We start from the raw sequence: 25989 nt of genomic DNA on the forward strand, positions 1-25989 counted from the left end.
CTTGGGCAGCAGGTAAGAGCCTGAATGACAACAATCCAGAAATTCAGCATTTCCATCCTTCTCCAGGGTAAAAACGGAGCTGTGATGCCTTCATGATGAGAAAGATGCTTGGTTTTTTGTCTCTCCCAGGATGGAGAAGTCCAGGCAAAGCTTTGCCAGTGTCCTGCTGGTGGTGCTGTGGGTGGGGATGTGCCTGGCTCAGCACTGGTCCTTTGGGCTGCAGCCAGGAGGGAAGAGGAGCACTGAGGGCTCATTCCAACAGGTGGGTTCTGGACTGGAAAACAAACCCTGAGCTGCTAAAAGTGCAGCCAGAAAGAGATGGTGCCACAGGATTTCCTGGAGACCTGCCTCCTTCCCCTAAAACCTGTCTCCTTGCCCTAAACATCCACAGATTTGTGCATAAACATAAAAATAATTGGTATTTAACAGCCTGGCACAAAAAAAAAACCCTCAGCAACCTTTAAAGACCTTGGGCAGCCACCTCCAAGGGAGAGATGGAGGCTTGAGGTCCAGGTTAAACCTGGTTTCATCCTCTCCCTAATTTCCAGCTGATGTTCTGATGGGATGTTTTATGGGGATATTCATCCCCCCCCCCCCCGCCCCTTAAAATTCTGGCAACTGCCCCATGGTAGATGGTCAGGAATTAAATAACAAAGCACTTGTTTGCCCATCTTTGCCAACACTTCACGTCCAGTCCCTCCCAGCAGCACTTCCAGCATCCCTGTTTTCAGCTGCTGCAGCCCTGGGGGGGGGGGAAAAGGTGAATTTTAAGTCGTGCAGTGGAACAGTTTCATCCTCACCTGTAACTGGGCTGGAGCTGCTTTGGCAGCAAGATCTCCTCTCCTGAAAGGCTGTGCCACTTGCCAAAACAGATTGCAAAGGAAATGGAGAAACTGGGAGAGGTGCAGCAGCCCGAGTGCCCTGGATCATCCCAGCATTCCAGGCTCAGGGATCTGAAGGAAGCCATGGTGAGTGAGACGCTTCTTCTTTTACCAGCATGGAAAAATCAGGGGAAAATACAGCAGGGAAGAGAGAAAAAAGGTGCTGGAGGAGGAGGAGGAGGGAGAGGGGTGGGAGTTTAGTTCACATGAGGCGATTATTGAAGGATCCCAGGAGGGTTTGGGTTGGAAGATCTTGTTCCTACACCAGACCCTTCTTACCTGCACCATTCCCAAGTCCTTCCGGGGGCAAGGACACATCATTGTCGTGGCAGAGGCTTTAACTCCCTGCATTAAAACCAAAACAAAGCTGAGCACGCTCTGCCTTAACCCAGAGCTCTCACAGCTGCTCAGCTTCAAAGGAATCCCTGCCAGCTGCAGGATCCACCAGATGGAAGCTCCCGAAATCCCCCAGGCTGGGAAATGCATTTTCCAGCAGATGCTCTAAAGCAGTGACAAGCACTGACAGCACGGGCTCCTCCTCCTCCTCCTGCAAGTTCCTTGCCACACAACGAGGGCTCTGTAAAATTAAAAAAAAAACACCCAAAACCGGGTTCTTTAATTAAAACAGAAACACCTTGGCCGGGCCAGATGGTCCCCATTTCCTGGGGAGTGTCCCTGAGACAGCCTAAAAGCTGCACCACTCGCTCTGTGCTTCACATCTACAGCCAAGAGCTGAAGTTTTGAGTGCCTGAAACGCTCCCCAGCCTTTTTCTGGAGGAGCCTTTGGCCTGAAACAGGCTCATCAACTCAATAATAACAAAGCAAGAGTCTGGATTTTCAGGTGGAAACCGCCTCAATAAGTATTATTTTAGGTCACTTAAACACTGTTTGTACTGAATATGTATTGGAGTGGTGGTCCTTGTCTGGCTACCTGCAGATTGAAGAGCCAGCAACAATAATTTAGTAGGTTTAAGTGTTTTTTTTTTTACTGCAAGAGACAAGGTTAGGCAAAAGGAAAATAAATATATAGCAGAGTAACAACCAGGATATTTGAAATGAGTCCTCACTGAGGGAAACCTGCCCTGTCTCTGCAGAGCTGAAGGGACAACCAACAAAAAACCCAACATTTTCCCACAGTTCATCTCTCCCCCCAAAACCCAAACTCCGAGGAGCAACAGAAATAAATATTCACCGTGCTGGTCACTCATTTTTGGGGGCTGGAAAGGGCCATTCTGAGCGTCAGGCACTCTAATCCTCCTTCCAAAGCCACCCCACAGCGTGGATACTCCAAAATTCCACCATCCCAGTTATTCCTGCTCTTTAAAACAAGAATTTGGTGTGGGGTTTTTTTTTTAACAGGAACTTGATATTTACAGGAATATGGTGTGTGTTTATAAGAATATAATGTGTTTATAGGAATACAAGGTCTATTTACAGGAATATGGTGTGGGTTTATAGGAATATAATGTCTATTTACAGGAATATGGTGTGGGTTTATAGGAATATAATGTCTATTTACAGGAATATGATGTGTTTTTTGCAGGAATATGGTGTGGGTTTATAGGAATATAATGTCTATTTACAGGAATATGATGTGTGTTTGCAGGAAAACCTGATGGAAGGGGAAGGAAGAAGAAAGGTTTAAAACCCAAATGGATTTAAAAATCCACAATAAGGTTTTCAAAGCTGGGTCAAACCCAGCTCCTCTTCACGTGGTCTCTGCTTGGGTCATTACGTGAATAAATGCTGTGAAGTTGCATTGAAGTTGTTGTGTGGATTTTTGGATTAAAAGGAGAAACATCCCCAGGGCAGAGGTGGGAGCAGCAGCACAGGCTCTGCTTTGGGTCCTGAAAGGAAAATCTTGCATTTACAGATAAAAACACTGCCAGGGCTGTGGGTAAAACAGCATCAAAACTTTGTTAAACCCCCCCCAAAAATAAACTTATTGCTGGGATGGAACTCCCCCCACGCCTCAGGGTACGTATGAAAGACTTTTCTGTGCTCTTTGGTTTATTTTTTTCTTTTTTTACTGGTTCAGTCATAAAAACTACATTTATTTTAAAAAGGTATTTACAAACTTTACAACAGTCAACACAATTAAAAAACAAAACAAAAACAAAACCATGAAAGTTTATACACCTTGCTTTACAGAATTAGTGAGTTGGGTCCCACAAGCTCCAAATTCTCCCGAATCCACAGCCAGGTTTATCAGGATTAAACCTTTATACCACCACAGTGAGAAATTATAGTAATGAATAACCATGTACCTGGATTTTGGAGCTGCTGAGGAACTTCCACCTCTGTTTAAAAATACAAACCAGATGGGAGAAGTAGATTCTGGGAGTGCCAAACTGTCCTAAAAGGTGCTTTAATTAATGTTAATGGAGCAGAATCAGGTGCCAGTGCAGGGAAATCACATTACTGTTTAATTTTGATCGGAAAAGCTCACCCTGATACACCAGAGAATTTGGTCTGCAACAAAATGTAGTAAAAATGAGAGTGTTTTTAATTTAAAAATTAAAATTAAAAATCAAAATAAGGCAGCAGAAATGGGTCAGGAATGTTTTCACTATATATATATGTATATATATATATAAATCAGTTACATTACAGATTTCAACTTATTATTTCCATTTACAACCCGAAGAATAAATAAGGAGAGAAAATCTGAGCGTGGTGGGGGGAGGAAATCACTGCAAGGCCAACTGGCTGTGAGTCTGGAGCCGTCATTTATTCCACTCCCCAAAACCCCTGCCCATCCCTAATCCCATCATCTCCTGAAATGCCCCTTCCTGCCCTGGATGAGAGCCTGGAACGCCTTCACACAGCACGAGCCCTTTTAATTAAAAAGCTCCAGCAAACATTTCTCCAGAGGGACAGAAAAAATTAAAAAGCCTCCAAGACTGGAAGTTTGACACCAGCTTTGAACAGCAGGGCTGTGAAACGGGGACGAGGTTTGGTCTTCTCTGCGAGGCTGGGTGTTTAATCGGGAGATTTGGCATTTAAAACCCTAAATTGGGTAAAAAAAATGGATTTTTTTTTTGGTTTGATTTCTCATATGCAGGGAGCATCGTTATCGACCATCCTGCTCCTATTTTTTTTTGGCCCTCTGGTTTAAAACATTTGGAGGCATTTCCAAGAGCAGCCAATTCACATGAAAAGGTAATTCTTGTTCAAAAACTAAGTGGAGACACCTTAAATGGTCTCTGAAAATTAAACCTCAGAACTCAGGCAGAGACTGGAGCAAAGAGCAAACACCTAAAAAAACAAACAAACAAAAAAATCAGGGCTCTAGTGGGATTTCTCATAAATGTGGGCACTTAATTCCACTTAATTAAAATCAGTCAGGCCCCAGGCTTAGTCACACAATTAAATGCCCAACTGCCTTTAAAAACCTGAGAATTAAATGAGGGTTTTTTGGGGGCTTCTGCCTGATCTCTCTCTCTCTCTTTTCTATTTCTTTCTCTCTCTCTCCATTTCACATTTACAGTTAAATCATAAATATAACATCGACTTTGGCACGTGGCCTTAAAACACCTCAATTCAGGCAGAGGCTCCTCCAACAATCAGATTTTAACAACACCTCCTGCACAAAAAGCAGCCAGAACCAAAACCTCCTCAAAGTTAAAGAGCAAAGTGGAAAGGGGCTCTTAAAGATGAACTTCAGAAAGCTCAGCCCACGTCCTGCTGCTCTGCCTGGGGCAAAATTCTCCCAGGAAGGCAGAAAAGTTCTCCTTCAAGTGAAGTTTGGGAGGATCTTCGAGTTCCCCTGAGCAGCAGCAGCAGCAGCAGCAGCAGCAGCAGGAGGAGGAGGAGGAGGAGGAGGAGGAAAGTGGTTTCAAAGAGGGGGAAGAAGTGAACAAAGACTGAAAGGCAAGAAACACCCCTGTGGTTTTCCAGTCAAGCAGTGTCTGTGTCCCAGAACATAACGAGGAGCTGACACCTCCTCCAGTGCTCCAGGGATGGGGGGGGGACCTGGCCAGGGTGTCCAGGAAGGTTTTCCAAGATTCCTTTGGGAAGCAGCGAGGCAGAGCCAGCTGTGAGTGTGTGCAGCAAACAGGCTGTGAATGGATGTGATGTGACTGCCCTGAAACTTTGGAAACATCTCCAGCCTGGAGGGGATGGCAAGGCAGGGGGGCTCTGGGATGGGGACAATCTGTCTGACAGAGCCAGCAGCTCCTGGAGTCACTCAGGAGTCACAGGAATGCAGGAGAACAGAAGGACAACTTCAGTCTGAACAAAACCCCCCCCTGGGCCTTCACTGGGTTGGCTTTTCCCTGAAAAACTTCCCTTTTTTTCCATTGGGAACCATTTCTGGCTGTAATGAAACCCATTTCAGTCAGGTGAGGTGTAGTGTGGCCTTCAAAAAACCCCCAACCCAAGAGTTTATCCTATCTACTACAGTGAGAAACATCCTCAGCAGGTTTCTAGTGGCTCCCCCCAACTTGTCCCAGATAACCAGAAGTTAAATGACAAGTTACAGCGAACAAATAAAATCATTTCCTGGAAGAGAAAGCCCAATCTTCCTTAATAGTGATGACAAATTAACTCCCAACAGCCAAAGTTTTTATATAAAAAGTTCAGAAATCTGGATCCAAATTCCTCAGCTGGTCCCTCTTTGTGAGTTTTAAGAAATCTTTCAACTCTCCAAGAAGTTTCAATCTAAACTCTGCAGACAAAACTCTCGTGTTTCCAGAGTTCCACAGTGAGAGGGAACAAGAAGTCGTCATTTTTTTGCCAATCCCTGGAAAATATCAGGGAAAAATAACAGCCAGGACATGAACTGGGCAGTCCCAGAGGCAAAACCCTCTGCCTGAATGGGACAAGAGAATAATTCTTATCAATCAAGTAAACCTCCAACTTGACTTGCTTTTCTGCAGCTTTGGGGTGATGTACAAAGACATGAAAACCTAAAATCATGTTGATTTTTCTCTATGCAAGTAGAAAGATATCCAGACAGAGCAGGGAATAAATAACTAAAGGAAAAATTAAATAGATTTAGATTTCTCTCCATCCTCCCAGGGAAGAAAAGAGTGGAGTGATCTGAGTAACAGGAAAGAAGATGGTTAATGGTCAATATTTCCCATCCCAGATCTAAAAGGCTCCTTGAAGTCCAATCTGTTAAAAACCTGGATCAAGGGAGGCTCTAAACCAAGGGGCAAGAACTGCCACAAATGGGGGCAGGGAGGAAAAAAAAAAAAAGAGAATTCCTTTCTTCTCTTCATCTCCCACATTCACAAGAGAGACCTTTTACAGCCCTTTGAAAAGCACAAAGATGAAGTTTTGTCCCAAATCCCAGACACAGGAATGGACCACGCAGGGCACAGAACTCAGGGAGGATCCCAAGTGCTCTGTAGGGGTTAAAAAACCAGTGAAATCCTGACAAAGGACTGGGGAACTCTCCACACCTGCCAGCTCAGGAGCTGCTGCTTCCCAGCAGGAACGGCTGGGATCTGCTCCACTGCGTGGGCTCATCAGGGATCACAAACACAGCTAAAACTCACGTGGAAACACCACTGGACACATCTCCCACTGCTGAGCCTCCCCCTTGGGTCAGACCCCCCCGGTGCAAATCACTCCTGGGGCACATTTACACCAAATCAAATCCCTCCTGGGGCACATTTACACCGGGCAGGAGCTGCTGGGAGTGCAGCAGTGAGCAAACTCGGGGCAGACAACAAGAATTCCAGCAGGGATTAGTGTCACAGGGAAAGCAGGGCTTAGGGAACGCAGTCCACAACAGTTCCTTTTGGTGTTTCCCCCAAGGAAAACTCCCGAGGGAGCGAATGGAATGGCAGGAAGGATCACCAGTCTGGAAGCAGCAGCGAGGGAGGGGGTTGGATCCTTCCTCACTGCAGCCCCTGCTCCGAGGACACAACGCTGGATTTCCTGGTTTTTGGGGGTGGAGGGGGAGGTTTGGCTTCCCTCCTGCTGGGCAGCGGTGGAGCAACCTGAGAAGGAGGAAAACACACAGAAAAATGAATCATTACTGGTGTTTTTGCTTCCCACCTGATGAGAGATCCAAAAGGTCCCGATGCTCCTCTCGGGGCCAAATCTCTGGATTCAGCCTCCCTGACAGGGGCAAACAAGGACACATCCCCAGGAGCTGACAGGAGCAGATATGTTTTAGTTGTTAAAATACGCTTCTAAATACATTTCAACCGATCCTGACCTGCAGCCCAACTTTGCCAGCTCTGTCCCCACCCTTTGTCTCTCAGTACAGTGGCCATAAACCCATCTCCTCCCACTTCCAAAAGTGGATTATTTTTATCTCTGCTGGCTCGATGAGCTGCACCAAGCAGGGGCCAAAAGGACGTAAAAAAATGCTTCCAAATCGGAATGGCAATGAAAGGGGAGCAAGTGAAGCTCTAATCAAACAAGCCCCATCTTGCCTCGTCTGGCACAGGGGGCTTTGCAGGATGTTGCTTATTCTTGCAGAAAACTGCATTAGTAGGTTCTTTTTAGCTGCTTCTCTGCCTGCTTTAGGGGGCATCCTGTAAATAGATGAGATGTGAAAGGCCAGGTGAGCCAGGAGCTTGTGTGGCCCCACCACTTCTCAGCCAAAACCCTTCAGAAAACCCTTTCCAAGCTCTCTCTGCAGAAGAGACAAATCCTTTTCCTTTGGCTGCAAGCCAAGGGCAGGGTTGCAAGCCAGGACATGTTAATTATTAGTTTCCTTACAAGACTCCAAGGGGAAGAGGCTCTTTCATTAATCCCCTGGAAAACAGCAGCTCCCACAGCACATCCCCAGGGGCTGGAATATCTCTGCCAGTCACAGCAGCACAGCCAAAATCCCAACCAAAGGAAGGGCAAAGCACAAAACCCCCTCCTCATCCCACACTTCAAGGCTTTGTGTCGCTGCCACATATCCCAGTGGCACTCCTGAATTAAGGGATCAACTGTTTTCTCATCTTCCTGTGCTGCCAGGGGTCAGATATTTATGAAGTGTGATCATTCCTTAAATTCTTTTGGGTCCCATTCCAGCTCATCTCACCCAGGTACTCCCCAAATCCTCTTTGCAAACTGGGGATGACATTCACGCCTTTCAATTAGAAAAGGTGCTTTTTAACAGGGCCTGGGGAGCCTCCATCCCCCTCAGATTATCCCCAAACCTCAGATTATCCCCCCCCACTTCTTTCTCAGGCCCAAATCACTGCCCTGTTTCACGCTGACCACATCTGGGAAACTTTTCCATCGCGGTGCTTGTTGGTTTTCAGTATCTCTTCCCACCCCCACACACCGTTTTCCAGACCAAGGGCAACACAACTCCCCCTTGGAAAAAAAAAAACAAAACAAAAAACCTGGAAAAAGGGACTTCACTCGACATCCTTCTCCTGGAGCAAAAAAAAAACCACCCCTTTTTCCTTCTTTTGTGGTTTCAGGGAGTGAAGCAGTGAAAAGATTAGACAAGACTCGAAGCAGCACCACCCTCGAAAAGCAGCTCGGAAAATTCCACCGGTGCCTCTTTCTCAAAAGCTGTTTTCCAATAAAAAAAAAAAAAAACAACCAAAAAAAACCCCCACCAAAAACCAACCCCCCAAAAAAACGTCAGCTCTCATTTCCTCACCTCTGCAGAGTTCCTGGGGTTGCTGTTCTCGTAGGGTTTGCTTTTGGGTGGAGGGGGGGGTGGGGTTGCCAACCCGTCAGCCTGCAGGGAGGGGAAACCTGAAAGCAACAACGATAATGAAAAAAGACACTGAAGTGGGTGGGAAAAAAAAAAAAAGAAAAAAAAAGAGGAGCAGGAAATGGGACTGATTCATCTAGTATCTCCTGCTTTCCATCTGCCAGCAGCCCTCTCTGCTCTTTAGCAGCTAAACCTGAGTGGATCTGCTGGAGCCACAGTTGTGCCTCCCTCGAGTTCCAAACGCCCAGAAGAGCCTTTTTCCCTCCAGCAGATGGATGTGAGCTGATGTGAGACCTGCAGGGAGCTGCATCCATTAGCACATCTGCTGCCTCCAGCCCACAACTCCCTGCCTTTTAACTCCACCTGATGGAGGAGATGAGGACCAGAACTCCAGGAGGATTCTGGCCCTGCTCCCGAGGGCAATTAAACCCCCTTGCTAAGTGGGAGAGCGGAGTGAGGGTTCAGGTTCCTCTCACGGATCTTTCTTCCAAGTATTCCCGACTTTGTTTGTGTTTCTGGTTGTCTCCTCACCCCTCCTGTGAATTTTTTGGTTAAATCCCCTCCCAGCAGTTTTATGCTGATTTGGTTCATTAATTACCTACACTGGATCTTGAATTTATATCCCCACACCGACTTCTGCTCCTTTAAGAAACTTGTTGTTCACTTTGCTAAATCTTCCAGGCAAATTCCATCTCTTGTGGGTGGAACTTCACCAGCTCCCTTTCCAAGCTGCAGAGCAAGTTCTACCAGAACTTTTTTCCTCCAGTGATAGGAGTTTGTTCATTAAATAACAAAGCCCTCAGGGCCTTGCCCAGGCTATTCAGGCATCGAGCTGATCAGAAAATACCACCTGGGATTGCTGGGGTTCCATCCTGCCACTTATCCCGACTTGATTTATCACCTGCATTGACTGCACGTGATTTAAACCTCGAGGTTTAATTTACCTTCCACAAGCCATAGAGTTCTGGAACGGTTTGGGTGGAAAGGGACCTTCAAATCCATCCCTTTCCACCAGGGACACCTTCCACCAGCTCAGTTTGCTCCAACTTGGCCTTGGACACTCCCGGGGATGGGGCAGCCACAGCTTCTCTGGGAATTCCATCCCAGCTCCTCCCCACCCTCACAGGGAAGGAATTCCTTCCCAATATCCCACCTAACCCCACCCTCTGGCAGTTTGAAGTTGTTCCCCCTTGCCCTGGCCCCATAGACTTCTGTAAAAAGTGTCTTTTCAGCTCAGAGCCACTTTGTGTGATCTAATGCAGAGCATTTCCTCCCTCCCTCCTTCCCTCCCTCCCCAGTGTGGTCACCTCAGCAAATACAGACCAATTTCTAGCACTTACTCTGTGTCCTGGGGGTTTTGGGGGTGATGGGAGGTGGGCTGCGAGTCGACTGCTGCAGTGAGGAGCCCTGGAGCAAAGTCAGTCTGTTGTCCCCCAGCTGGAGACTCTTTGGCCTTTGTGCTTTCCCTGACGTGCCCTGCTTGGGACAAGGACAAACAAACCCTTCAGAAATCAGCCAGGCAATATCAGCCTGGTTTTAGTGGCCTCAGAGTATTAACTAAGGCAGGAGGGTGTCAGTTCTGTGAAGAAATCTGGCAGGGCATCTTTCCAAGATGTAAAAAACTGAATTTCTGGGGGCAAGGTCAGGGCTGCTGGTGTCACCCAGCTCCCTGGGGCTGTGAAACCAGCCTATTTTAGGCTTTCCAGGGCAAATCTTTTGCATCTGGGACTCAGGAGAAATTCCAGTTCCTCCCACTGTCATGTGTGCCCTCTGTGCCCTTCACCCATCAGGCCCCAGGAGTCAAGTGGCTGAATATCAGGGACCTTTTAAATATCAATCTCTTGTTTTACAGAGCAGGCTGTCACTTAAACATGTAATTAAACTCACTGGGCTCTTCAGAGCTCAATTCTCCATCCCTGGGATTCCTCCTTGCACGGAGGAGACTGAATATAAAACACTTAAAGCCCAAATCTGCTGGACACACAGCAAGCCTTTGCTTCCCTCTGGCTCTGCAGCTCCCAAACAGCTCAGCCAGGAGCTGCACAAAAATCATGGGGTTTTTTTCCTCCCCTGGAAAGCCTGTCAATACCCACTGACACCATCCCAGCTCCCCTCTTAATAAACATCCTGCAGTCTCCAAGTGCTTGGCAGCAGCAGCACCACTCAGATTTGATGAGAGTTCCTGAAAATGCAGGACCTGCCCCTGCCAGATTCCGTTGGGAACTCGAGAGAGAGAAAGGGAAACACGAGAATTCGTGTTTTCTCATTATTTACACAGCCTGTGTTCAGTCAGATTAGTCTCACTGAGCTGAAATGCCTCGGGTGCCCAATCCTCTCATCCTCCTGACAGTGTGGCACAGCCTTTGCATCCATCAGGAGAACATTCCAAGGTTCTACAGCTTCACCTGTGGGCTGAAACTTATCCCTGAATCCCCCTGCCAGCCCTCCTGCCCCACAGCTCCCAGATATTCCTCCTCAGGGGGTAGAGATTGCCTTTTGTTCCTCCCCTGCAAATAATCTGCTGCAGGAATAACCACTGAGCGGGATAGCAGGGATTGCTCCCAACCAAACCAGTCCTGCAGGGTGCTGAGAGCATCCCAGGGGACCTCTGACCACCAGTGGGGCAACTCAGCACCTCCAGGAAGCACCAGAGCCCTCCTGTTCCCACTCTGTCCCTCCAGCCAAGCTGCCCTTGGGGCTGTGACATGGATTTTCCACAGAAAAAAAAAAAGCATGGCTCAGATGACCAAAGCTTTTGGTATTTGAACCCCTCCCAGCGTCTGGAGCAGTTCCCAACCAGCAGAGCCTGGCTGGAGGAGATGGGAACGCTCTGACCCTCCTGCTGGGGGTTTTGGTGTTGCTGTCACCCTTATTGCTTTACCATTCTGGAAGCTGTTTCTGTTTCTGGCTCCTTCTCCACGATAACCTGAGACTTGCTGATGCTCCACTCCTTCCTCTTGAGTTTGCTGATCCTGTTGTCGCCCTCGTCTTTCGCTGGCAGCTCCTCAACTCTGGAGGATGTCGATATTCTTCGCTCCAAGAGAGGCTCCAGGATGGATCTGTGGCCCCAAAAGAGGGGAAAAAAAACACGTGTCCATCAGGCCTTTCAAGGGCTGCCTGTTAAAGAGCTGCCATCTCCTGGTTTGCATGGGATTATTGGGGAAAACAGGACCATGAACGTGGGTTCTTCCCCAGAAATCGTGAGTATTATGTCTGTATAAAATCACATTATGGATAGCAAGTCCCCTAAACCCTCTGCTCTATCACAGATGTAAATTAAATGCACAGAGTGTTTCCACGTGTGGAAACAGCTCCAGTTCCACGGATGCAGCTGCAGACAGGGGTGGAAACAAGTCCTGTGCTGTGACTTACCCACCCCTTTGCTGACCACACCAAAACAAACCCCTCACACCTCCCGTGTCCCTGGGAAAGCAGAGACAAGGTGTGTGTCTGAAACACACCCTGGTCAGATGATTTGGGCAGTGGGTTGGACTCTCAGAATCACCTCCATCCGTGCCCCAAACTCCCCACCCATAAAACATTTCCAAACTAAAATCCTTGCAAGCTCAGGGGGCGAAGGCTCTCACTGACCCATCGGAGCCTGGCCTGGAGGAGGTGCTGTCAGACGAGGTGGAGGAGGTGGAGAGCACGGAGGAGGCCACAGAAGTGACGGAGAGCCTCCTGAGGGTGGAGGACATGATGTAGGGCAGCACCACGGAGCCCGACCTGCTGGGCTTCCTCTCGGTCAGGCAGGGCGGCTGCAGAGGCAAAAACAGGGCTGAGAAACCACACCCCACCCCTCGTGGGGGTTTGGAAAAGGGAGGTTTGGCATGCTCTGGAGGAATAAAACCCAGGCTGGCTCACCAGGGTGATGACCCCGTACTGCTTCTCCACCTTCCTCCTGAGCTCCCTGAAGCAGGTGCTGAGTCGCTCGTGCAGCGGCTTCAGCTGCTCCGTCAGCTTCTCCCCGTGGATCCGGATCCCCTCAGCCAGCAGGGGCATCTGCAGGGGAAAACAAAGTTCCAGGGGCTCAAAAATATGACCATTTTCCCTATTTATCCCTGTGGTGCCAAGGTCTGGGTGGAGCAACCCGGTCCAGTGGAAGGTGTGGAATAAGATGGGCTTTGAAGTGTCCCCCGCCTAAACCCAAACCATTCCATGATTTTCCCCTCTTCAAGGCAATTTTCACCGCCCTGAGGGTCAAACCAGCGGTCACACCAGCAGGTCTGATGATTTCACCAAGAGGTAACAAGATATTTGGATCCTCGGGAGGGAAAAGCCCCCGCCCACCCCTCGAGCAGGTATTTCCAATCAGCACAAAGCACACAGAATATTTTGGGCCCTAATTTTAGGATGCAGAGGTTTCCTTAAAATAAAAAATGACTGTGCACTGTCCAGGTTCTCTCTCTCTCTCAAAAAAAAAAAAAAAAGGATGATGAAAAAACATCTGCCCTCCCAATCCTTCCCCAGTTCCATACCTGGATGGCGATTTGTTGCTTCAGCAGCTCAATTTTCTCTTGATCTTCAGGATGTTCCTGAAGGTATTTCTCTGTGAAAAAGGCCTGAAAGTAAAGAGAGGGAGGATGACAAAGGGGACACAAACCCCTCCCTGCTTTCCCAGGGGGAGATCCTCATAATTCAGGAGCAGTTTGTTGCCATTATTCCTCTTATTATGCCAAATTTTGCCCTCTCCCTGCCACCAAGCTGAGGGAAAAGGAACCAGGGTTACTTGTGGAGAAATGGGGAGGGAAAAAGGGCTTTTTTTGTTTAAAAAAAATAATAATTTTTTCTAAGTGAAACACACTTTTTAAGAAGTTACTTCCCCAGAAAGGTCTTATTCAATTCCAGCTCCCTTCTCATGAACCAAGATTGATTCGAATAACCAAGGTTATTCAAGGATGTGCTGCAGTGTCCCACTGAAAAGGATCACAATTCCTGGTTGGAAATATTGAATTTTCCTTTTTTCTTTTCCCCCCAGATAAAATCCCTAATAATTTTTTAATTTGGCTTTGAAATGCAGCATCCCTGAACTATTTCAGTGGTTTGTTTTTTGTTTTTTTTTCCTTCTGTGTGCCATTAACTGGACTGTGTGGACAAGTGTTTATAGGGCTGGGGGATGATCCCAAAAAAGGAGGTGAGCCTGGGAAAGGGCTGCTGAGGAGGTCCCAGAGGAACTGTCTGGAAAGTGGTCAATTATTGCGAGAAGGAAAATGTTAAAAACGCAGGTTTGGGCTTTCTGGCTCCAATGAAACAATTAAAACTCAAGATTTGAGCCGCCCACAAAAGCCAAACGTTCTGATCTCCAGCTGAAATAGGAAAATCTGAACCAGAAATGAGTATTTCCAGATGTGGTCACTGATACTTTGTGTTTCCTCGTTTCAACTGCCCTCCCACTCTCGTAATTCTAAACTCTCTGTCAACCTTAATTCATAAAATGGGAGGATCCAGGGCCAAATTCAGCCTGGCAAAGGGTGCAGCTCCTCTGGAAGGAGCAGAGTCAGACCCCCAGATAAATCAGCCCCTCTCTCCCACTTGACTTGTGCACTTCATTCCACGAGGCTGCCACACATCTGAGAACAATTAGGTGTGTTTTAACACCATCTCCTTAGTTTAGGGAAACAAGCACTAGATTTTTGTGCTGGGAACAGCACTGGGAATCAACAGCTTAAATTAAACATCACAAAAAAAGGAAGGACCTACACTGGGGTCAGCTGGATAAACCTGGGAGGGGGAAATACTGATATTTTTTCCCTGGAATATTTGCTTGTTGCTGCAAGACTCTACTGGAAAGGAGGCCTGGGAGAGCTGGATCATCCCCCCCCATGGCAATGCAGAGCACTAAAACTAAACACTCCCAAGGTTTTCCACCCTGTAGGCAGTGGGAATCTCTGCTCTTTGTTCTTCTCTGCTCTCCTTTGAGCTCTGAACACACAGGACATGGGATGGAAACTCAGCTGAACCTCCCAGGTTTCAATCCAGGCCTTTCAGCACTGCAGAGGTCACAGAACTGAGCTGCACATCAGAGGAATGTGGAATGCTTTGGGTTGGAAAGGATCTTCGGGATCAATTAAATCCCACGGGCAGGGACACCTCCCACTAAACCAGGTTGCTCCAAGCTGGCCTTGGGCATTTCCAGGGATCCAGAGGCAGCCACAGCTCCTCTGGGCACCCTGTGCCAGAGCAGGGGGGGCTCCCCAAACGTGATCAGGACCTTCTCATAGTTGGTGTATCCTCCCATCACCGCCGGGTCCACGATGCCGTTGAGGAGCATGGACAGGGGGTGCACAGGGAGGCTCCTGTCCCACATGTGCTGCTGGACAATGTTGGTGATCTTCTCGTTGGTCAGCTCCATGGTTTCTATGGCATTCTCCAAGGGGCTGATCTCTTCCTGATGGAGTTAAAAAAAAAAAAAAAAAAAAAAAAAAACAGAATAAACCATGTTAGAATAATCAAATATTTCTTCCTGGGAAGGTGGGGAGGGGCTGGGATGGAATTCCCAGAGAAGCTGTGGCTGCCCCTGGATCCCTGGGAGTGCCCAAGGCCAGGCTGGAGCAACATGGGCTAGGGGAAGGTTGTCCCTGCCCATGGCAGGGGGTGGAATGAGAAGAACTTTAAGGTCCCTTCCAACCCAACCCATCCCAGGATTCCACGATTCTTTGATTTATTCCTCTCCACTGAACACAAAACTAAGGAACTGAAGTTGTGCCACATCCAGTGGTGGAAGGACCGGCAATCCTAACAGTTCCAAGGGATTCCTGGAGGGATTGGAGAGCAGGAGATCCAGCCCCTCCCCAGGCAAAACTCACCGTGGTGACCTGCTTGACCTCAAACCACTTGAGGATGCCTGGAAATGAATAGGCTGTGGTGTAGGTTGTCCTCTCTATCCACATAGTCTGGTCAGAGAAGGGAAACAAAAGAGAAAAAAAGTGCCAAGGTGTAAGGAAAATCTTTGCAAAGACTGCAGTGCCCTTTTTTTTTCCTCCTACATTTTAATACCAAACCTCCCTGGCCACAGGTGGGGGGAGAAAAGTGACAGTTTTGGTCAAAACACCCCCAAGAAAACAAACAAAAGGCAAAGGACTCACAGCAAACTCGTTGTCTGGGTCTTTCTCTCCTTTCCTGACCGGTCTGGAGTGTGTGAATTGCTGCACCTCGTTTGCTCTGTAGTAGCTGGAAAGAAGCAGAGGGAGTGCTGAGTTTCCTCACCTCCCACCCTCCTTTGCATATAAATATTCAGCTCTTTCTTCTCCCAGCAAAGTTTAAACTGGATAATAATTTACACAGGGCACAAAGGCCTGGGCTCAGGTTAGTTGGGGAAAATACAAAGGGAACGTTGAGGCAAAAGGAAAATGAATTACTTCAGGATCTGTTCAGGAACAGGTTTATCTTTGTAATTAGGTGGCAGGTTCATCACAGGCTTCACAATAAAGCACTGCACATCTGAGCAGCTCCAGTTAAGGCTGAAAAACCAGGAATCCTTTTGGTAAAAGAGGGGAGGAAGAGAAATACCCTTCCTGTTGTCAGCAAGTGTCAGATCCTCCCCAATTCCCTGAGCTCTTGTCATGTTCGAAGGAAAACATGAATCCATCACAAAGCCCAGAATTAAAACCAAGGCCTGCCCAACACAACAATGATCTGGGCACTCAAGACTCCTCATCTTCTCAGAAGGTGTTTGGAGGAGCCTGAGAGGAACCTGTCCCAGATCCAAGCTGTGCAGCTGCTCCCCTTTCCTCGTGGGGCTGTGCCAGAGACCCGGAACCGAAACCCCCCCGAACCTTCGGCGGAGTTCAGATCTGGATCCAAACCTTCGCAGTTCGGGTTCATCTCGAGCCAAAAAAACATTACAACAAACACAAACAGATGCAAAGGAAGTAGCTGAAACAAAGCAGCAACAGAAGAGGTATTTCTGATACCAAGTTTGGGCTTGAGTGAGTTTTAATTTCCTCTGTGGATTTTGGGCTTGGCAGGATTATTGCAAGGGAAGCATCTGGTATCACTGCCTGAGCTGGGCCTCTGTGTACAAGATTTTAAGGCCAAAATGGACCATCAGATGCTCCAGTCTGGCCTGTTCAACGCAGGCTACAAGCCCAGTAACTTGGTTTTTTCCTGCTGTTAGTCTGCCAGGAGCAGCCCTGTCAGTGATTGGAGTCACGAGCAGGGATGGGAGGCATCTGCACCAGCTTGCTCTTGGTCATGCTCACAGTTAGGAGGCTCTTAAGCCCAGTGGGGTGCTGTGACACAGCCTGGAGCTCCACCAGCAGAGGGGCAAAAATAATAAGAATGAAAAAAATAGTAAGAATGAAAAAAACCCACTGAGAATAAAAACCAGTAAGAATAAACCCAATATGAATAAAACTGAATAAGGGTAAAACCCAGTCAGAATAAAACCCAATTAGAGCTGTTCGCCCAACAACTTTCATCAATATAATCACTCTGGCTATCCTGATTTTCCTGCCCAGTGCCTTCAACCCCCCCCCCCAGAGCAATAATCTCATTATTGCTGGTGACCAATTCTGGGCAAGAAGCGGCTCCTGAACGTGCCCAAAATGCATCAGAAGCAAAAGATACACTGTTTAGGAGAAGCCTTGATGTCTTCCCCTGGAGGGGCAGTGCTGGTCATCTTCTCAGCACTGGGGAACTGTGTCAGCAGCTTCAGGTTGAAATCCTCCCTTCGCTCGTACTCTTTGCCACGGTAGATGAAGATTCTATTCTGCGGGGAGGAGAGGAGGAAAAGGAATGAGGAGGAGCTTCTGGACATACCCAGAGCAGTCTGAGAAGTCTGGTTTATGTGAGGGGATGGTTTTTAGGCTCAACAGGTAGAAGAGGTGAGGGAAGAAACGGGTTGGAGTGAGAGCACAGCAAGGCCTGGCAAGGGGAAAATCAGATTTGTCTGCAGGATACACAGGGAATCAGAGAATAGTTTGAGTTAGAAGGAATCCTTCAGTCTGAATGAAAAGGGATCCTTCAGCTGGAATCTCCCTGTGCACACACAGGAGTTTTCCCTGCCCCATTCATGACTCCCTTCACTCCACCACCCAAATGTCCAGCCCTGGCAATTTTTGCTCTACCAGCCCATGGCCAATTATTCCTCCAGCCTGTCCACCTGGCACTGGTGCTTCTTGGAAGGGAAGGATCCAAAAACACGCCCTGGAGGCAAAAAAAAAGCCTTCTATGCCATTCCACCACAATTAACACTCTCCTCTTTCATGAAGCTTGGCTTCCACTGAAGGCCAGAACTTCAAACAGCTCCAGCCTGAGAATGGAAACGTTCCTGAATTTCCAGGAATGTTTTCTGGCGTGCCCATGGGACTCATTCCTGTGCTGCCAACGCTCAGCACCTGCCTCAGACAAGAAGCACCTCTGCACTTTTAATTATTCTGTGTGGCACAAACTCTCACTAATGAAAATTAGGCTGATCCAAGCTGAGAAGATACAGGATGAATTCTTCTGGAAGATTCTGTTTAAATCCATGTAAGAACAAACCCTACTGCAATGTTCTATTCAAGCTGGTAACACCCATAATTTCATCTCTTACTTGTCCCTTTTTAGACACTGAAATGCTCTGGAATGCTTGAGGGATTTTTAGACCTGTCAGCGGCACTCGAAGGAAAAGGAGTTTGGCACCGAATTCTCTTGGAATCTGTGGAAAAGTTGGGACTTTTGGGGGTCCCCAGCACTGCAGGAACGGAGTGTTGATGAACTCTTACCCGGAGGAAGGAGGGGAAACCCTGCCCATAGTAACCAACAGCAAAGTACTCTGGCTGAGGCCTCATTGCCTTCATGATATTCTCATAAAAAGTAGCTCTTTTTTTCTGGAAAATAAAACAAAACAAAACAAAACAAAACAAAACAACTTTTTCAGTCATGAGGGCTCCAGGACACTGCCAGGCTGGAGCTCCCAGCAGCTCTCCCAGACAGAATGCACTTTACATCCTTTTTTCGTCCAGTCTCTCCTACTTGTCCACTGAGTTGATTAAATATTTGGTTTGTCTGGGACCAGAATCAGCTTCATTTCCTGGCTTGCAGGCGTGACAACAGTGGTTTTCAGGATTCCACAAGGATACTTGAAATCCTCAGCTACTGGAGAGCCAATTAAATATAAATATCTTCTGAAATGGTGACAAATGTCAGAGAACTGGCAGGAATCGAACTGGGCAGATGATCCTCGTGTGGAAGAACATAAAGACCATCTGGTTCCACCTTTAACTTTAACTAGTAAAAAATATTATTCAGAACCAAGAGGTTTCTGTAGCCCTGTGTTTTTACAAAGCAGTTTTACCACAGAAACAACGAGGTGAGGAGATTCAGGGAGCCTGAAAACACACCTTGCAAACGTGGCTTTATTTGATTTAACAGCAAAGACTCCTAAACATCTGCCCATGGTACTGCCATGCTAATTAGGAGGGCAAAACCTGCCTGAAAAAAAAAACCTATAAAAACATCATTCTGATATTAAACTTTACAAAGCCATGGTGGGTTATGCTGGTTTGGGTTTAATATAAATGTGGTTTTGGCCTGTCCTGCTCAAAAATATTAATTTAAGCAGTTTGGGAGTTATGTTGGTTAATTTAAATGGTGAGGAGACTGAATGGAGGGGAAAAAAAAAAAAAGTCTTACCAGGAGATTGCCAAGCCCCTCGTAATCAAAGACCTTGTTCTCATACATGTCAGCCAACTCCTTGCTCAGCTGGATGGCTTTTTCCCACATCTCCAGCGAGGGTGAAGGGAGGCAGGAGGGGAAGAAGAAGAAGAAGAGGACAAATAACATAAAAGACTGAGTTAAAAGCATCCATTACCACAGACAGGTGAACATAACTGCAGCTGATTCTCAGCCAGGCTTTGTGCTTTCATGCCCTGCCAACTTTCCCCCCTTGTGATGCGCATTTTTGGCAGCAGTTGTATCACAGTCACAACAAGAGCTTGTTCATCTGAAGGTCTGAAAGGCATTTACAGGGAGAGAGGTTTCCACTGCAATCCTGAGGGGGAAATCTGAGGCACAAGGGAGGTGCAAGGACAAGTCCAGACAGGGGATAGAAGCCCAGGTGGTCTCTCCTTACAGCAGCACTTCCAACAGGCTTCCTTGGCTTTGTCTCATCCCAGAATCATGGAATGGTTTGGGTTGGAAGGGATCTTGAGGATCATTTAATCCCACCTTCCACTAGCCCAGGTTGCCCCAAGCTGCCCTTGGACAATTCCAGGGATCCACAGCTTCTCTGGGAATTCCATCCCAGCCCCTCACAGCCCTCCCAGGGAAGAATTCCTTCCCGTTATCCAGCCTAAATCTCTCATCTTGCAGCTTAAATCCATCACAAGGAGACATTTGGCCCCACTTCTCCCCAAGTGCAGCCACACAGGATGGGGACCAGCAGACAAGCCAAAAACCTGACACCTCACCCAGGAAAAGAAGGAAAACACCCCTTGTTTTCTGTAATACCCAGTTATCCTGAGCAGGGGTCATTTGGCAGATGCTCCTCAACCCAACAAGGAAACAGAAGGTTCAAGTATCAGAATCCCACCTGCTGTCACCCCTGTCACCAACCTCAGCCAGTGACATCCACTGATCAGAGATTAAACACTAAATACAGCCTGGAGTCACTTTTAGAGCCAGTATTTACCATCCCAGCAGTGTCAGACACTCACTTTGCCCCTGTCAAAGAAGGAGATGATTTCTTGGTAGAGTTTTTCCTTCAGCTCCTGCTGAGAGTAGACGTAGAAGCTGTCCCTCTGCATGAGGTGGGGGGCACAGGGCTTCTCAGACCACTGTTCAGAGGGAGAAAGGGGAAAAAAAATGCTTATTTTCAGATGAATTAACCCCTACAGTGGCTCTTACAGGGGTGCATCCAGGACAAATCATCATCAGGAAGCTTTGCAGTGACACAAGCTGAGGCATTTTCTCCCAGCTCCCTATTAGTAATCACTGATATTAATAACATTTCATTTTATTCATTCAACTGCTGTGCAACTCGAAAAATTCTTGGAGCTTCTCGATGACCTTTGGGATGCAAAGTCACATTATAAAAAAAAAAAAAGGGGGGGGGGAAAAAGAATTGTGTAATCTGAGCTGTTTAAAAACCCCAAACCCTGGCAGTGGGAATTCAAAGTGGGCTCGGGGTGGGGGGGAGGCTACCTGGAGCAGCTCTGCATGGAGCAGCAGGGTGTAAGCTGCCTCTGTGAAGTTCTCACAGTCCGTGTGCAGGTCCCGCAGTTTGTAGAGGTACCTGGAGGAAGGAAAAGCTGCTGGACCTGGGGGGTGGGGAGGAACCCATGGACAGGACACCAAGGGAACAACACACACAGGATTCTGGGCAGGGTTCTGGAGGGGAGCAACCTACCTGATGTAAATGTCCTCTCGCTTCTTCTCCTTGTAGAAGTTCTGCCAACAGTGGGAAAAGTCAAATTTACGACATAAAGCACCATAATCATCCCTAGACAAGTAACCTGAGCATCAGTTTTAAAGACCTCTAGTGCCATTTTGGCTGCTCAGGTGTATATATCCCTGGTTTGGATGTTTTAAAGATCTTTGCTGTCATTTTGGCTGCTTAGGTGTGTAAATATATATATATATATATATATATATATATATATCCCTGGAATCATCCTTTTAATACAAGGTGGGGTCACCACCACCTCCAGAAAAGGGGCAAATCACACAAAATGACTTGCCCAGAGCTCTTGGCAGTGGAACAGGGACCCAAACTATCCACCAGGCATCTTTCCTGCCTGTATTTCAGGGCTCCAGATCATCCCCTGGACAAGGATCAGCCCCATGACTCGATTTTGGACCTGGGTCCATCTTTCCACGCTCACAGCCTGACAGCCTGATTTGGGCCCACCGTAAACCAGAACTGGCCCAAAGAATGAACCAAATGACTAAAAACCAACTCCTTCAGGATCCCCAAAAGCTCAGGAGGCCAGGCCCAGCCTATCCCCCCCCCTCCTACCAGCAAGTTGACGGTGCAGCTCATGCGGTTCTCCTTGCTCTCGTCGTGCATGATGGTCCTGTAGTCCAGCAGGTTCTCCAGCAGGCTGCTGACCAGCAGGGCAAACACCTCCCCGGGGGCAGCCAGGTATTTGTGCTTCCTGCAGTGCTCCAGGAGCCTGCAGGGACAGCCAGAGCCAGCAGGGAATGCTCAGTTAGGGTTGCGAGTGGCGGTAAATCCAATTTCGGGGTCAGCGCTGAACCCACCCCACCCTGAGAGACCCAGCTGAGAGACACGACTTGCTGAGCAAAACCAGTCAAAATCTGTGATTTTGATTTAACTCTGAGCCTGCTCTTCTCAAGCTTTTCCACTTTGGCACCTGGGTGTGAGTTTTGACCCCCCAGTTCAGGGCAGTTGTGAGAGTTGCTGTAGAATAAACCCATCATTTTCAGGCACTGCACCACCTCCCTCCTCACTGGAGCAATGAATTAGGGTCTCTCTGCGTGAGAAAAACAGCCCAGTAAACTGTGAACAAAGTTGTGTAGAAAACTCACAGCTTCTCCAGCAGGATCTTGTACTGCTCGTCCCCTCGGCCGCCCTCCACCTCCTGGTCCAGCCTGGTGATCAGCTCATTTTCAAACTGCAAAGGGCAAAAAAAACAAAAACCCCCAAAATTCAATAAAAAGCAACTTCTCAGGGTGCCAGAACCAAGTCCTGGGGGATCATCAACACCCTGTGATGTGCAGGGCAAGGAAATAGTCTCACATTTAACTGTCCCCAGGATATAAATATATATGTTGTACACTTTTTAATATCTATTTATACATAATATATAAATATTATGAGGATGGAAAATCCACTGTCTGCAGCAAAACTGCAGTGCCCCCACCTTGCCAGGTGAGATGGGGATGTCTGGTATTCCCAGGGGAAAGCTGGAAGAATAAATCCTTCAAAACTGCAGTGAAAAAACTCAACCTCGGGGCAAAAGCGAAGCTCCTTTTCCTTCCTCGCTTGCTGGTGCTTCCCAGCAGCAATAAAAGGACAACTTCTAGGGGAAATTATCCCAGGTAATATTATCCCAGATAAATTATATTGCATATATTGTGTTTTCTTGCATTCCACGTGTGCAGGTATCGTATATTTGGGATATTCCCTTACCATATGGAAGTTCCTGTTCCCACTGAAGTTGAACTCACACTGCATCATGTCAAAGAAGATGGGAATTGTGGCTTTCCTGAGCTCAGGCTCTGGCACCAGGGTGACCTCCAGGATTGGCCCCACCATGGCTGGGATGAATTGTATCTTGTTGGGACCTGCAGGAAAAGCCCAAGTCAGAAATACCCAAGTGGCAGGATTTGGAAAGCCAAACGTTTCAGCACATTGTAAAGAGGATGAAGCACAAAAGCAGTGCCCAGAATGTGTGTTTTATGTGGTTAATAATGGCTGCTTAAAGCAGAATTAACACCACCACAGCTCCACGACTCAGCAACACTCCAGGAAACAATTGAGCTGGGTTGCAAATCACATCTCTGAAAAATCCCACTTTTCCTTCACGTGGCAGAACTCCCTTTATAGGCAACCCAAGCCATTATCTCAGCAGCTGAAGTGAGGGGAAAAAAAAAAATTAAAATCAGCTTTTGCAAGTCGTTCCCAGCAAAAGGAAAAGGGATTTTCGTGTGCTCAGGGTGCATTTCCCCACATTAAACAGGGGCAGCTTCTCTTAAAGAAATAAAGGATTTGAAACCCAGGTTTGAGAGGCTCAAATAAAGATCATCCTTTGGCTGGAACTCACCCAGGTTGTACCACATATCCCTTATCTTGAAGCCAATTTCTTTCCTCATGTCCCCATACCTAGAAGAAGGGATTAAAAGGGCAGAGATGACAAAATTTGGGGTTACCTGAAGGATTTCGTGGCAAGCCTACGAATGGTCATTTGTGACAGGAGGCTGCAGAGTTGTGAGGGCAGGTTGCAATTAATCCCACCCCGAATTTTGGGGTGTTTGGTGGTTTTCCCTGAAGCTTTCACTGCTCACATGGAGGTTTAATTATCAGGCTTCTAAAAAGCAGGAAAAAGGTGGCAAACTTGTGGGTGCCCTAATAAATCCTGTGTCAAGAACCTCAAAGGTGGTTAGGGACTTGATTCTAAATAAATGAAGAAGTGAAAGCTGCTCAGTCAGTAAAAATGGGGGGATTTATCCCCACTTTTTCAGAAAAACCGAAGGAATAAATCCCCTCCTGAATTAAAACACCTCCCTGGCCCTGAGGGTTCAGGGGGGGACGTCTGGGAGCAGCAAAAAAACGAAGAACAAAAATAAATCAGGCCAGGTTTGAGATGTGAACTCACTTCTTGATGATCTTGCTGCGCTTGGCCTGGGAGAAGGTCTCCAGCTGCAGGGACTCGTGAGTCAGGAAAGCCACTGCCAAGTGGAAGAAGTTATTCCAGAGCTGGGGAAGAGAAAACTAAATAAAACAGGGGCTAAAAGAAACCGGGAGAAGGCAAAGCACCGACCAGCACAGCCCCCAAATGCTGCTGGTGCCCTCCAGGAGGAAGAAAATCAACATTATGAATGAACTGGGGAGCTCATTAATAATGTTAATAATGTTAATTGTGGGATTGATTTATTCTGGTCTGGGGGCCTTGAGAAAATCCAGGAGCAATGGGGGAAAAATTACCTGGAGCTCAAAACCTTTCTGATCCAGAAAGGCCTGGTTGAGGACGGAGGTGAATTGGTTCACTGCCCTGAGGAAAACCCTGGAAAAGATAAAATCAGGGATGAAAAGTGGCCCTTGAAATCAAAGAAATGGCACTGCAGCTCTGGGTTTTGTAAGTCCAGGAACAGATGTTCCCAAAGAAGGCAGGAGTTCCTCTAGAATCTCTTCCACCTCTTGCCCAGTAGAGGAACATTCAGGGAAAGTTATTCCTTGGTTTAGTGGCCTCAAGTCCCACCAGGGTAGGTTCAGGTGGGATATCAGGGGAAGTTTGTTCACTTAAAGAGTGGTGAAACATTGTCCAGCACTGGCTTTAGGTTTGCCAAGGGATCCCCCCTCAGCACTGACACCAAAAAGTCATTTTTGGTTTATTGGCTCTGATTTATTGCCACTCTCCAGCTGGATGAAAGACCCCGTGGTTTGTGAGAGGGGTTTCCAGTCCCATCAGCAAAAACCCCCAGGAAGCACAACTCACTGAAATCTGATTTAAATCACCCAGAAAACGGTTAAAGAGAATAAACCTGCTTGTGTGAGTCCTTTCAGAACCACAAAGGGCTCCAAAGCAAGACTTCAAATGTATAAATAAATAAAATTTATACCTGCTCTGCATCATGTTCATGACCATCCAGTCAGGTGCATACACGTTTTTTCCAATCAGGTCCTTGAACATAATGAATGTTTCCATCAGGAAGTCCTGTGGCAGAAACAAAACCCAGAGCCCATCAGGCTGCAGAGATATTTTTTTATCCACGTAAAAACCCAGGGAAGTGCAAACGTTTGCAAGTGCATTGATTAATGACTGCATTGATTGACAATCAATACCCTGCTCCCCCCCCCCCCCAAGAAGGAGCTCTCATTGTGTGGGTATATTCCAATAACTGAATTATTTCTGACAGCCCATCCACTCAGTGACACAAGGAGAAATAAGCTGAGCTGGTTAATTAAATCTGTCTTCACTGGTTTGAATTAGGCCCTGTTGGGGGCAGTCCTGGTGCACAAGCTGGATTAAAAAGCAAATTCAGGGACTGGTTTCCAAATCCCTGAATGATGACAGTGCAACAGCTCTATGCAGGATCCTCTGTTTTATCTAAATTACAGCTAAATTATAACGTACTTATTATTAAATTCTATTAGTTAAGTCTTCTCTGGTCCAGTTTAAGAAGGATACCTAAAGACAGGTAGTGGACATGATGTCAGACACGTGATTTATTGTCCAAAAGACACTTTTTCTGTTCTCTAAACAAGACTTAAGACTTGGGCAAGGCAAGGTTGAATTGTGGAATGAGAAAAAAATGAAAAGGCAAAAAAGAAGAGAGAGGAGCTAAAGAAGGGAATATCAAGCATATTGATCTCTACATTGTGGTCTCTGCAGATAGGAGAGCACTGAAATCAATTCTGGTCTCTACAACGACACCACATCAGCATTAAAAATGAGAGAGACACAAAGGAGGTCACAGGAAAAACCACCCCATTGAAACCACCCCCAGCAAAAAAAAAAAAATTTAAAAAAATCCTCTGTTGAGCTGAACAGTTTGCTCAGAAAAACTGGCAAGTGATGGAGAGAGAGAGAGAGAGAGAGAGAAATGGGCTCCTGGTGCTGCCTCAGTAACAACCCTTCAGGCCTTATTAAATCAGGGCTTGATGGAAAGGTTTGGGCTTGACAAGAGAGCACCTTGAAGAGATGAATTAACTCCTCCCAGTGTTAAAGCAACCGAGCCACGATGCAAAGCAGGGCTGTAAATGCCCAGAGCCAATAAAAGCCACCACCAAACAACAAGAACGAAGCCAATTCTTGCAGTGAAAGTGTTCTGCTGGTATGAACAGCTCCAACACCAGCAAACAGGGTGGGTTTCCTC

General features: G+C 47.1%; 2 protein-coding genes and 1 long non-coding RNA gene across 3 annotated transcripts in view; 1 reads left to right on the forward strand and 2 right to left on the reverse strand.

The window, feature by feature from the left end:
- GNRH1 (gonadotropin releasing hormone 1) overlaps positions 1–2642 on the forward strand; it is a 3052-nt gene extending 410 nt beyond the window's left edge. Inside the window, exons 2-4 of the mRNA XM_027905142.1 lie at positions 130–262; positions 873–968; positions 2488–2642. Of these exons, the coding sequence (XP_027760943.1) occupies positions 131–262; positions 873–968; positions 2488–2526 (267 nt within the window). The 5' untranslated portion in view covers position 130 and the 3' untranslated portion in view covers positions 2527–2642. The remainder of the gene's footprint in view (positions 1–129; positions 263–872; positions 969–2487) is intronic.
- A 2910-nt stretch (positions 2643–5552) lies between these two features.
- Positions 5553–6663, reverse strand: LOC114068773. Its single transcript, XR_003573667.1, has 3 exons — positions 6561–6663; positions 6120–6128; positions 5553–5564 (listed from the first exon to the last, which is right to left on the reverse strand). It is a non-coding gene; the product is annotated as an uncharacterized LOC114068773 (long non-coding RNA).
- Positions 6664–6730: 67 nt separating this feature from the next.
- The window catches only part of DOCK5 (dedicator of cytokinesis 5), a 56510-nt gene continuing 37251 nt past the window's right edge, over positions 6731–25989 (reverse strand). Inside the window, exons 27-50 of the mRNA XM_027905125.1 lie at positions 24733–24827; positions 24098–24176; positions 23769–23869; positions 23217–23275; positions 22583–22737; positions 21979–22064; positions 21446–21602; positions 20837–20877; positions 20632–20722; positions 20145–20264; positions 19123–19212; positions 18213–18317; positions 17074–17215; positions 15864–15945; positions 15591–15675; positions 15312–15398; positions 14717–14893; positions 12984–13067; positions 12370–12507; positions 12097–12263; positions 11387–11564; positions 9846–9981; positions 8449–8546; positions 6731–6832 (exon numbers count right to left, since the gene is read on the reverse strand). Of these exons, the coding sequence (XP_027760926.1) occupies positions 6731–6832; positions 8449–8546; positions 9846–9981; positions 11387–11564; positions 12097–12263; positions 12370–12507; positions 12984–13067; positions 14717–14893; positions 15312–15398; positions 15591–15675; positions 15864–15945; positions 17074–17215; positions 18213–18317; positions 19123–19212; positions 20145–20264; positions 20632–20722; positions 20837–20877; positions 21446–21602; positions 21979–22064; positions 22583–22737; positions 23217–23275; positions 23769–23869; positions 24098–24176; positions 24733–24827 (2655 nt within the window). The remainder of the gene's footprint in view (positions 6833–8448; positions 8547–9845; positions 9982–11386; positions 11565–12096; positions 12264–12369; positions 12508–12983; positions 13068–14716; positions 14894–15311; positions 15399–15590; positions 15676–15863; positions 15946–17073; positions 17216–18212; positions 18318–19122; positions 19213–20144; positions 20265–20631; positions 20723–20836; positions 20878–21445; positions 21603–21978; positions 22065–22582; positions 22738–23216; positions 23276–23768; positions 23870–24097; positions 24177–24732; positions 24828–25989) is intronic.

Source organism: Empidonax traillii, unplaced genomic scaffold (genome assembly GCF_003031625.1).
Source record: "Empidonax traillii isolate 1590-97213 ecotype Southwest subspecies unplaced genomic scaffold, ASM303162v1 scaffold1124:size387931, whole genome shotgun sequence".
Taxonomy (NCBI): Eukaryota; Metazoa; Chordata; class Aves; order Passeriformes; family Tyrannidae; genus Empidonax; species Empidonax traillii.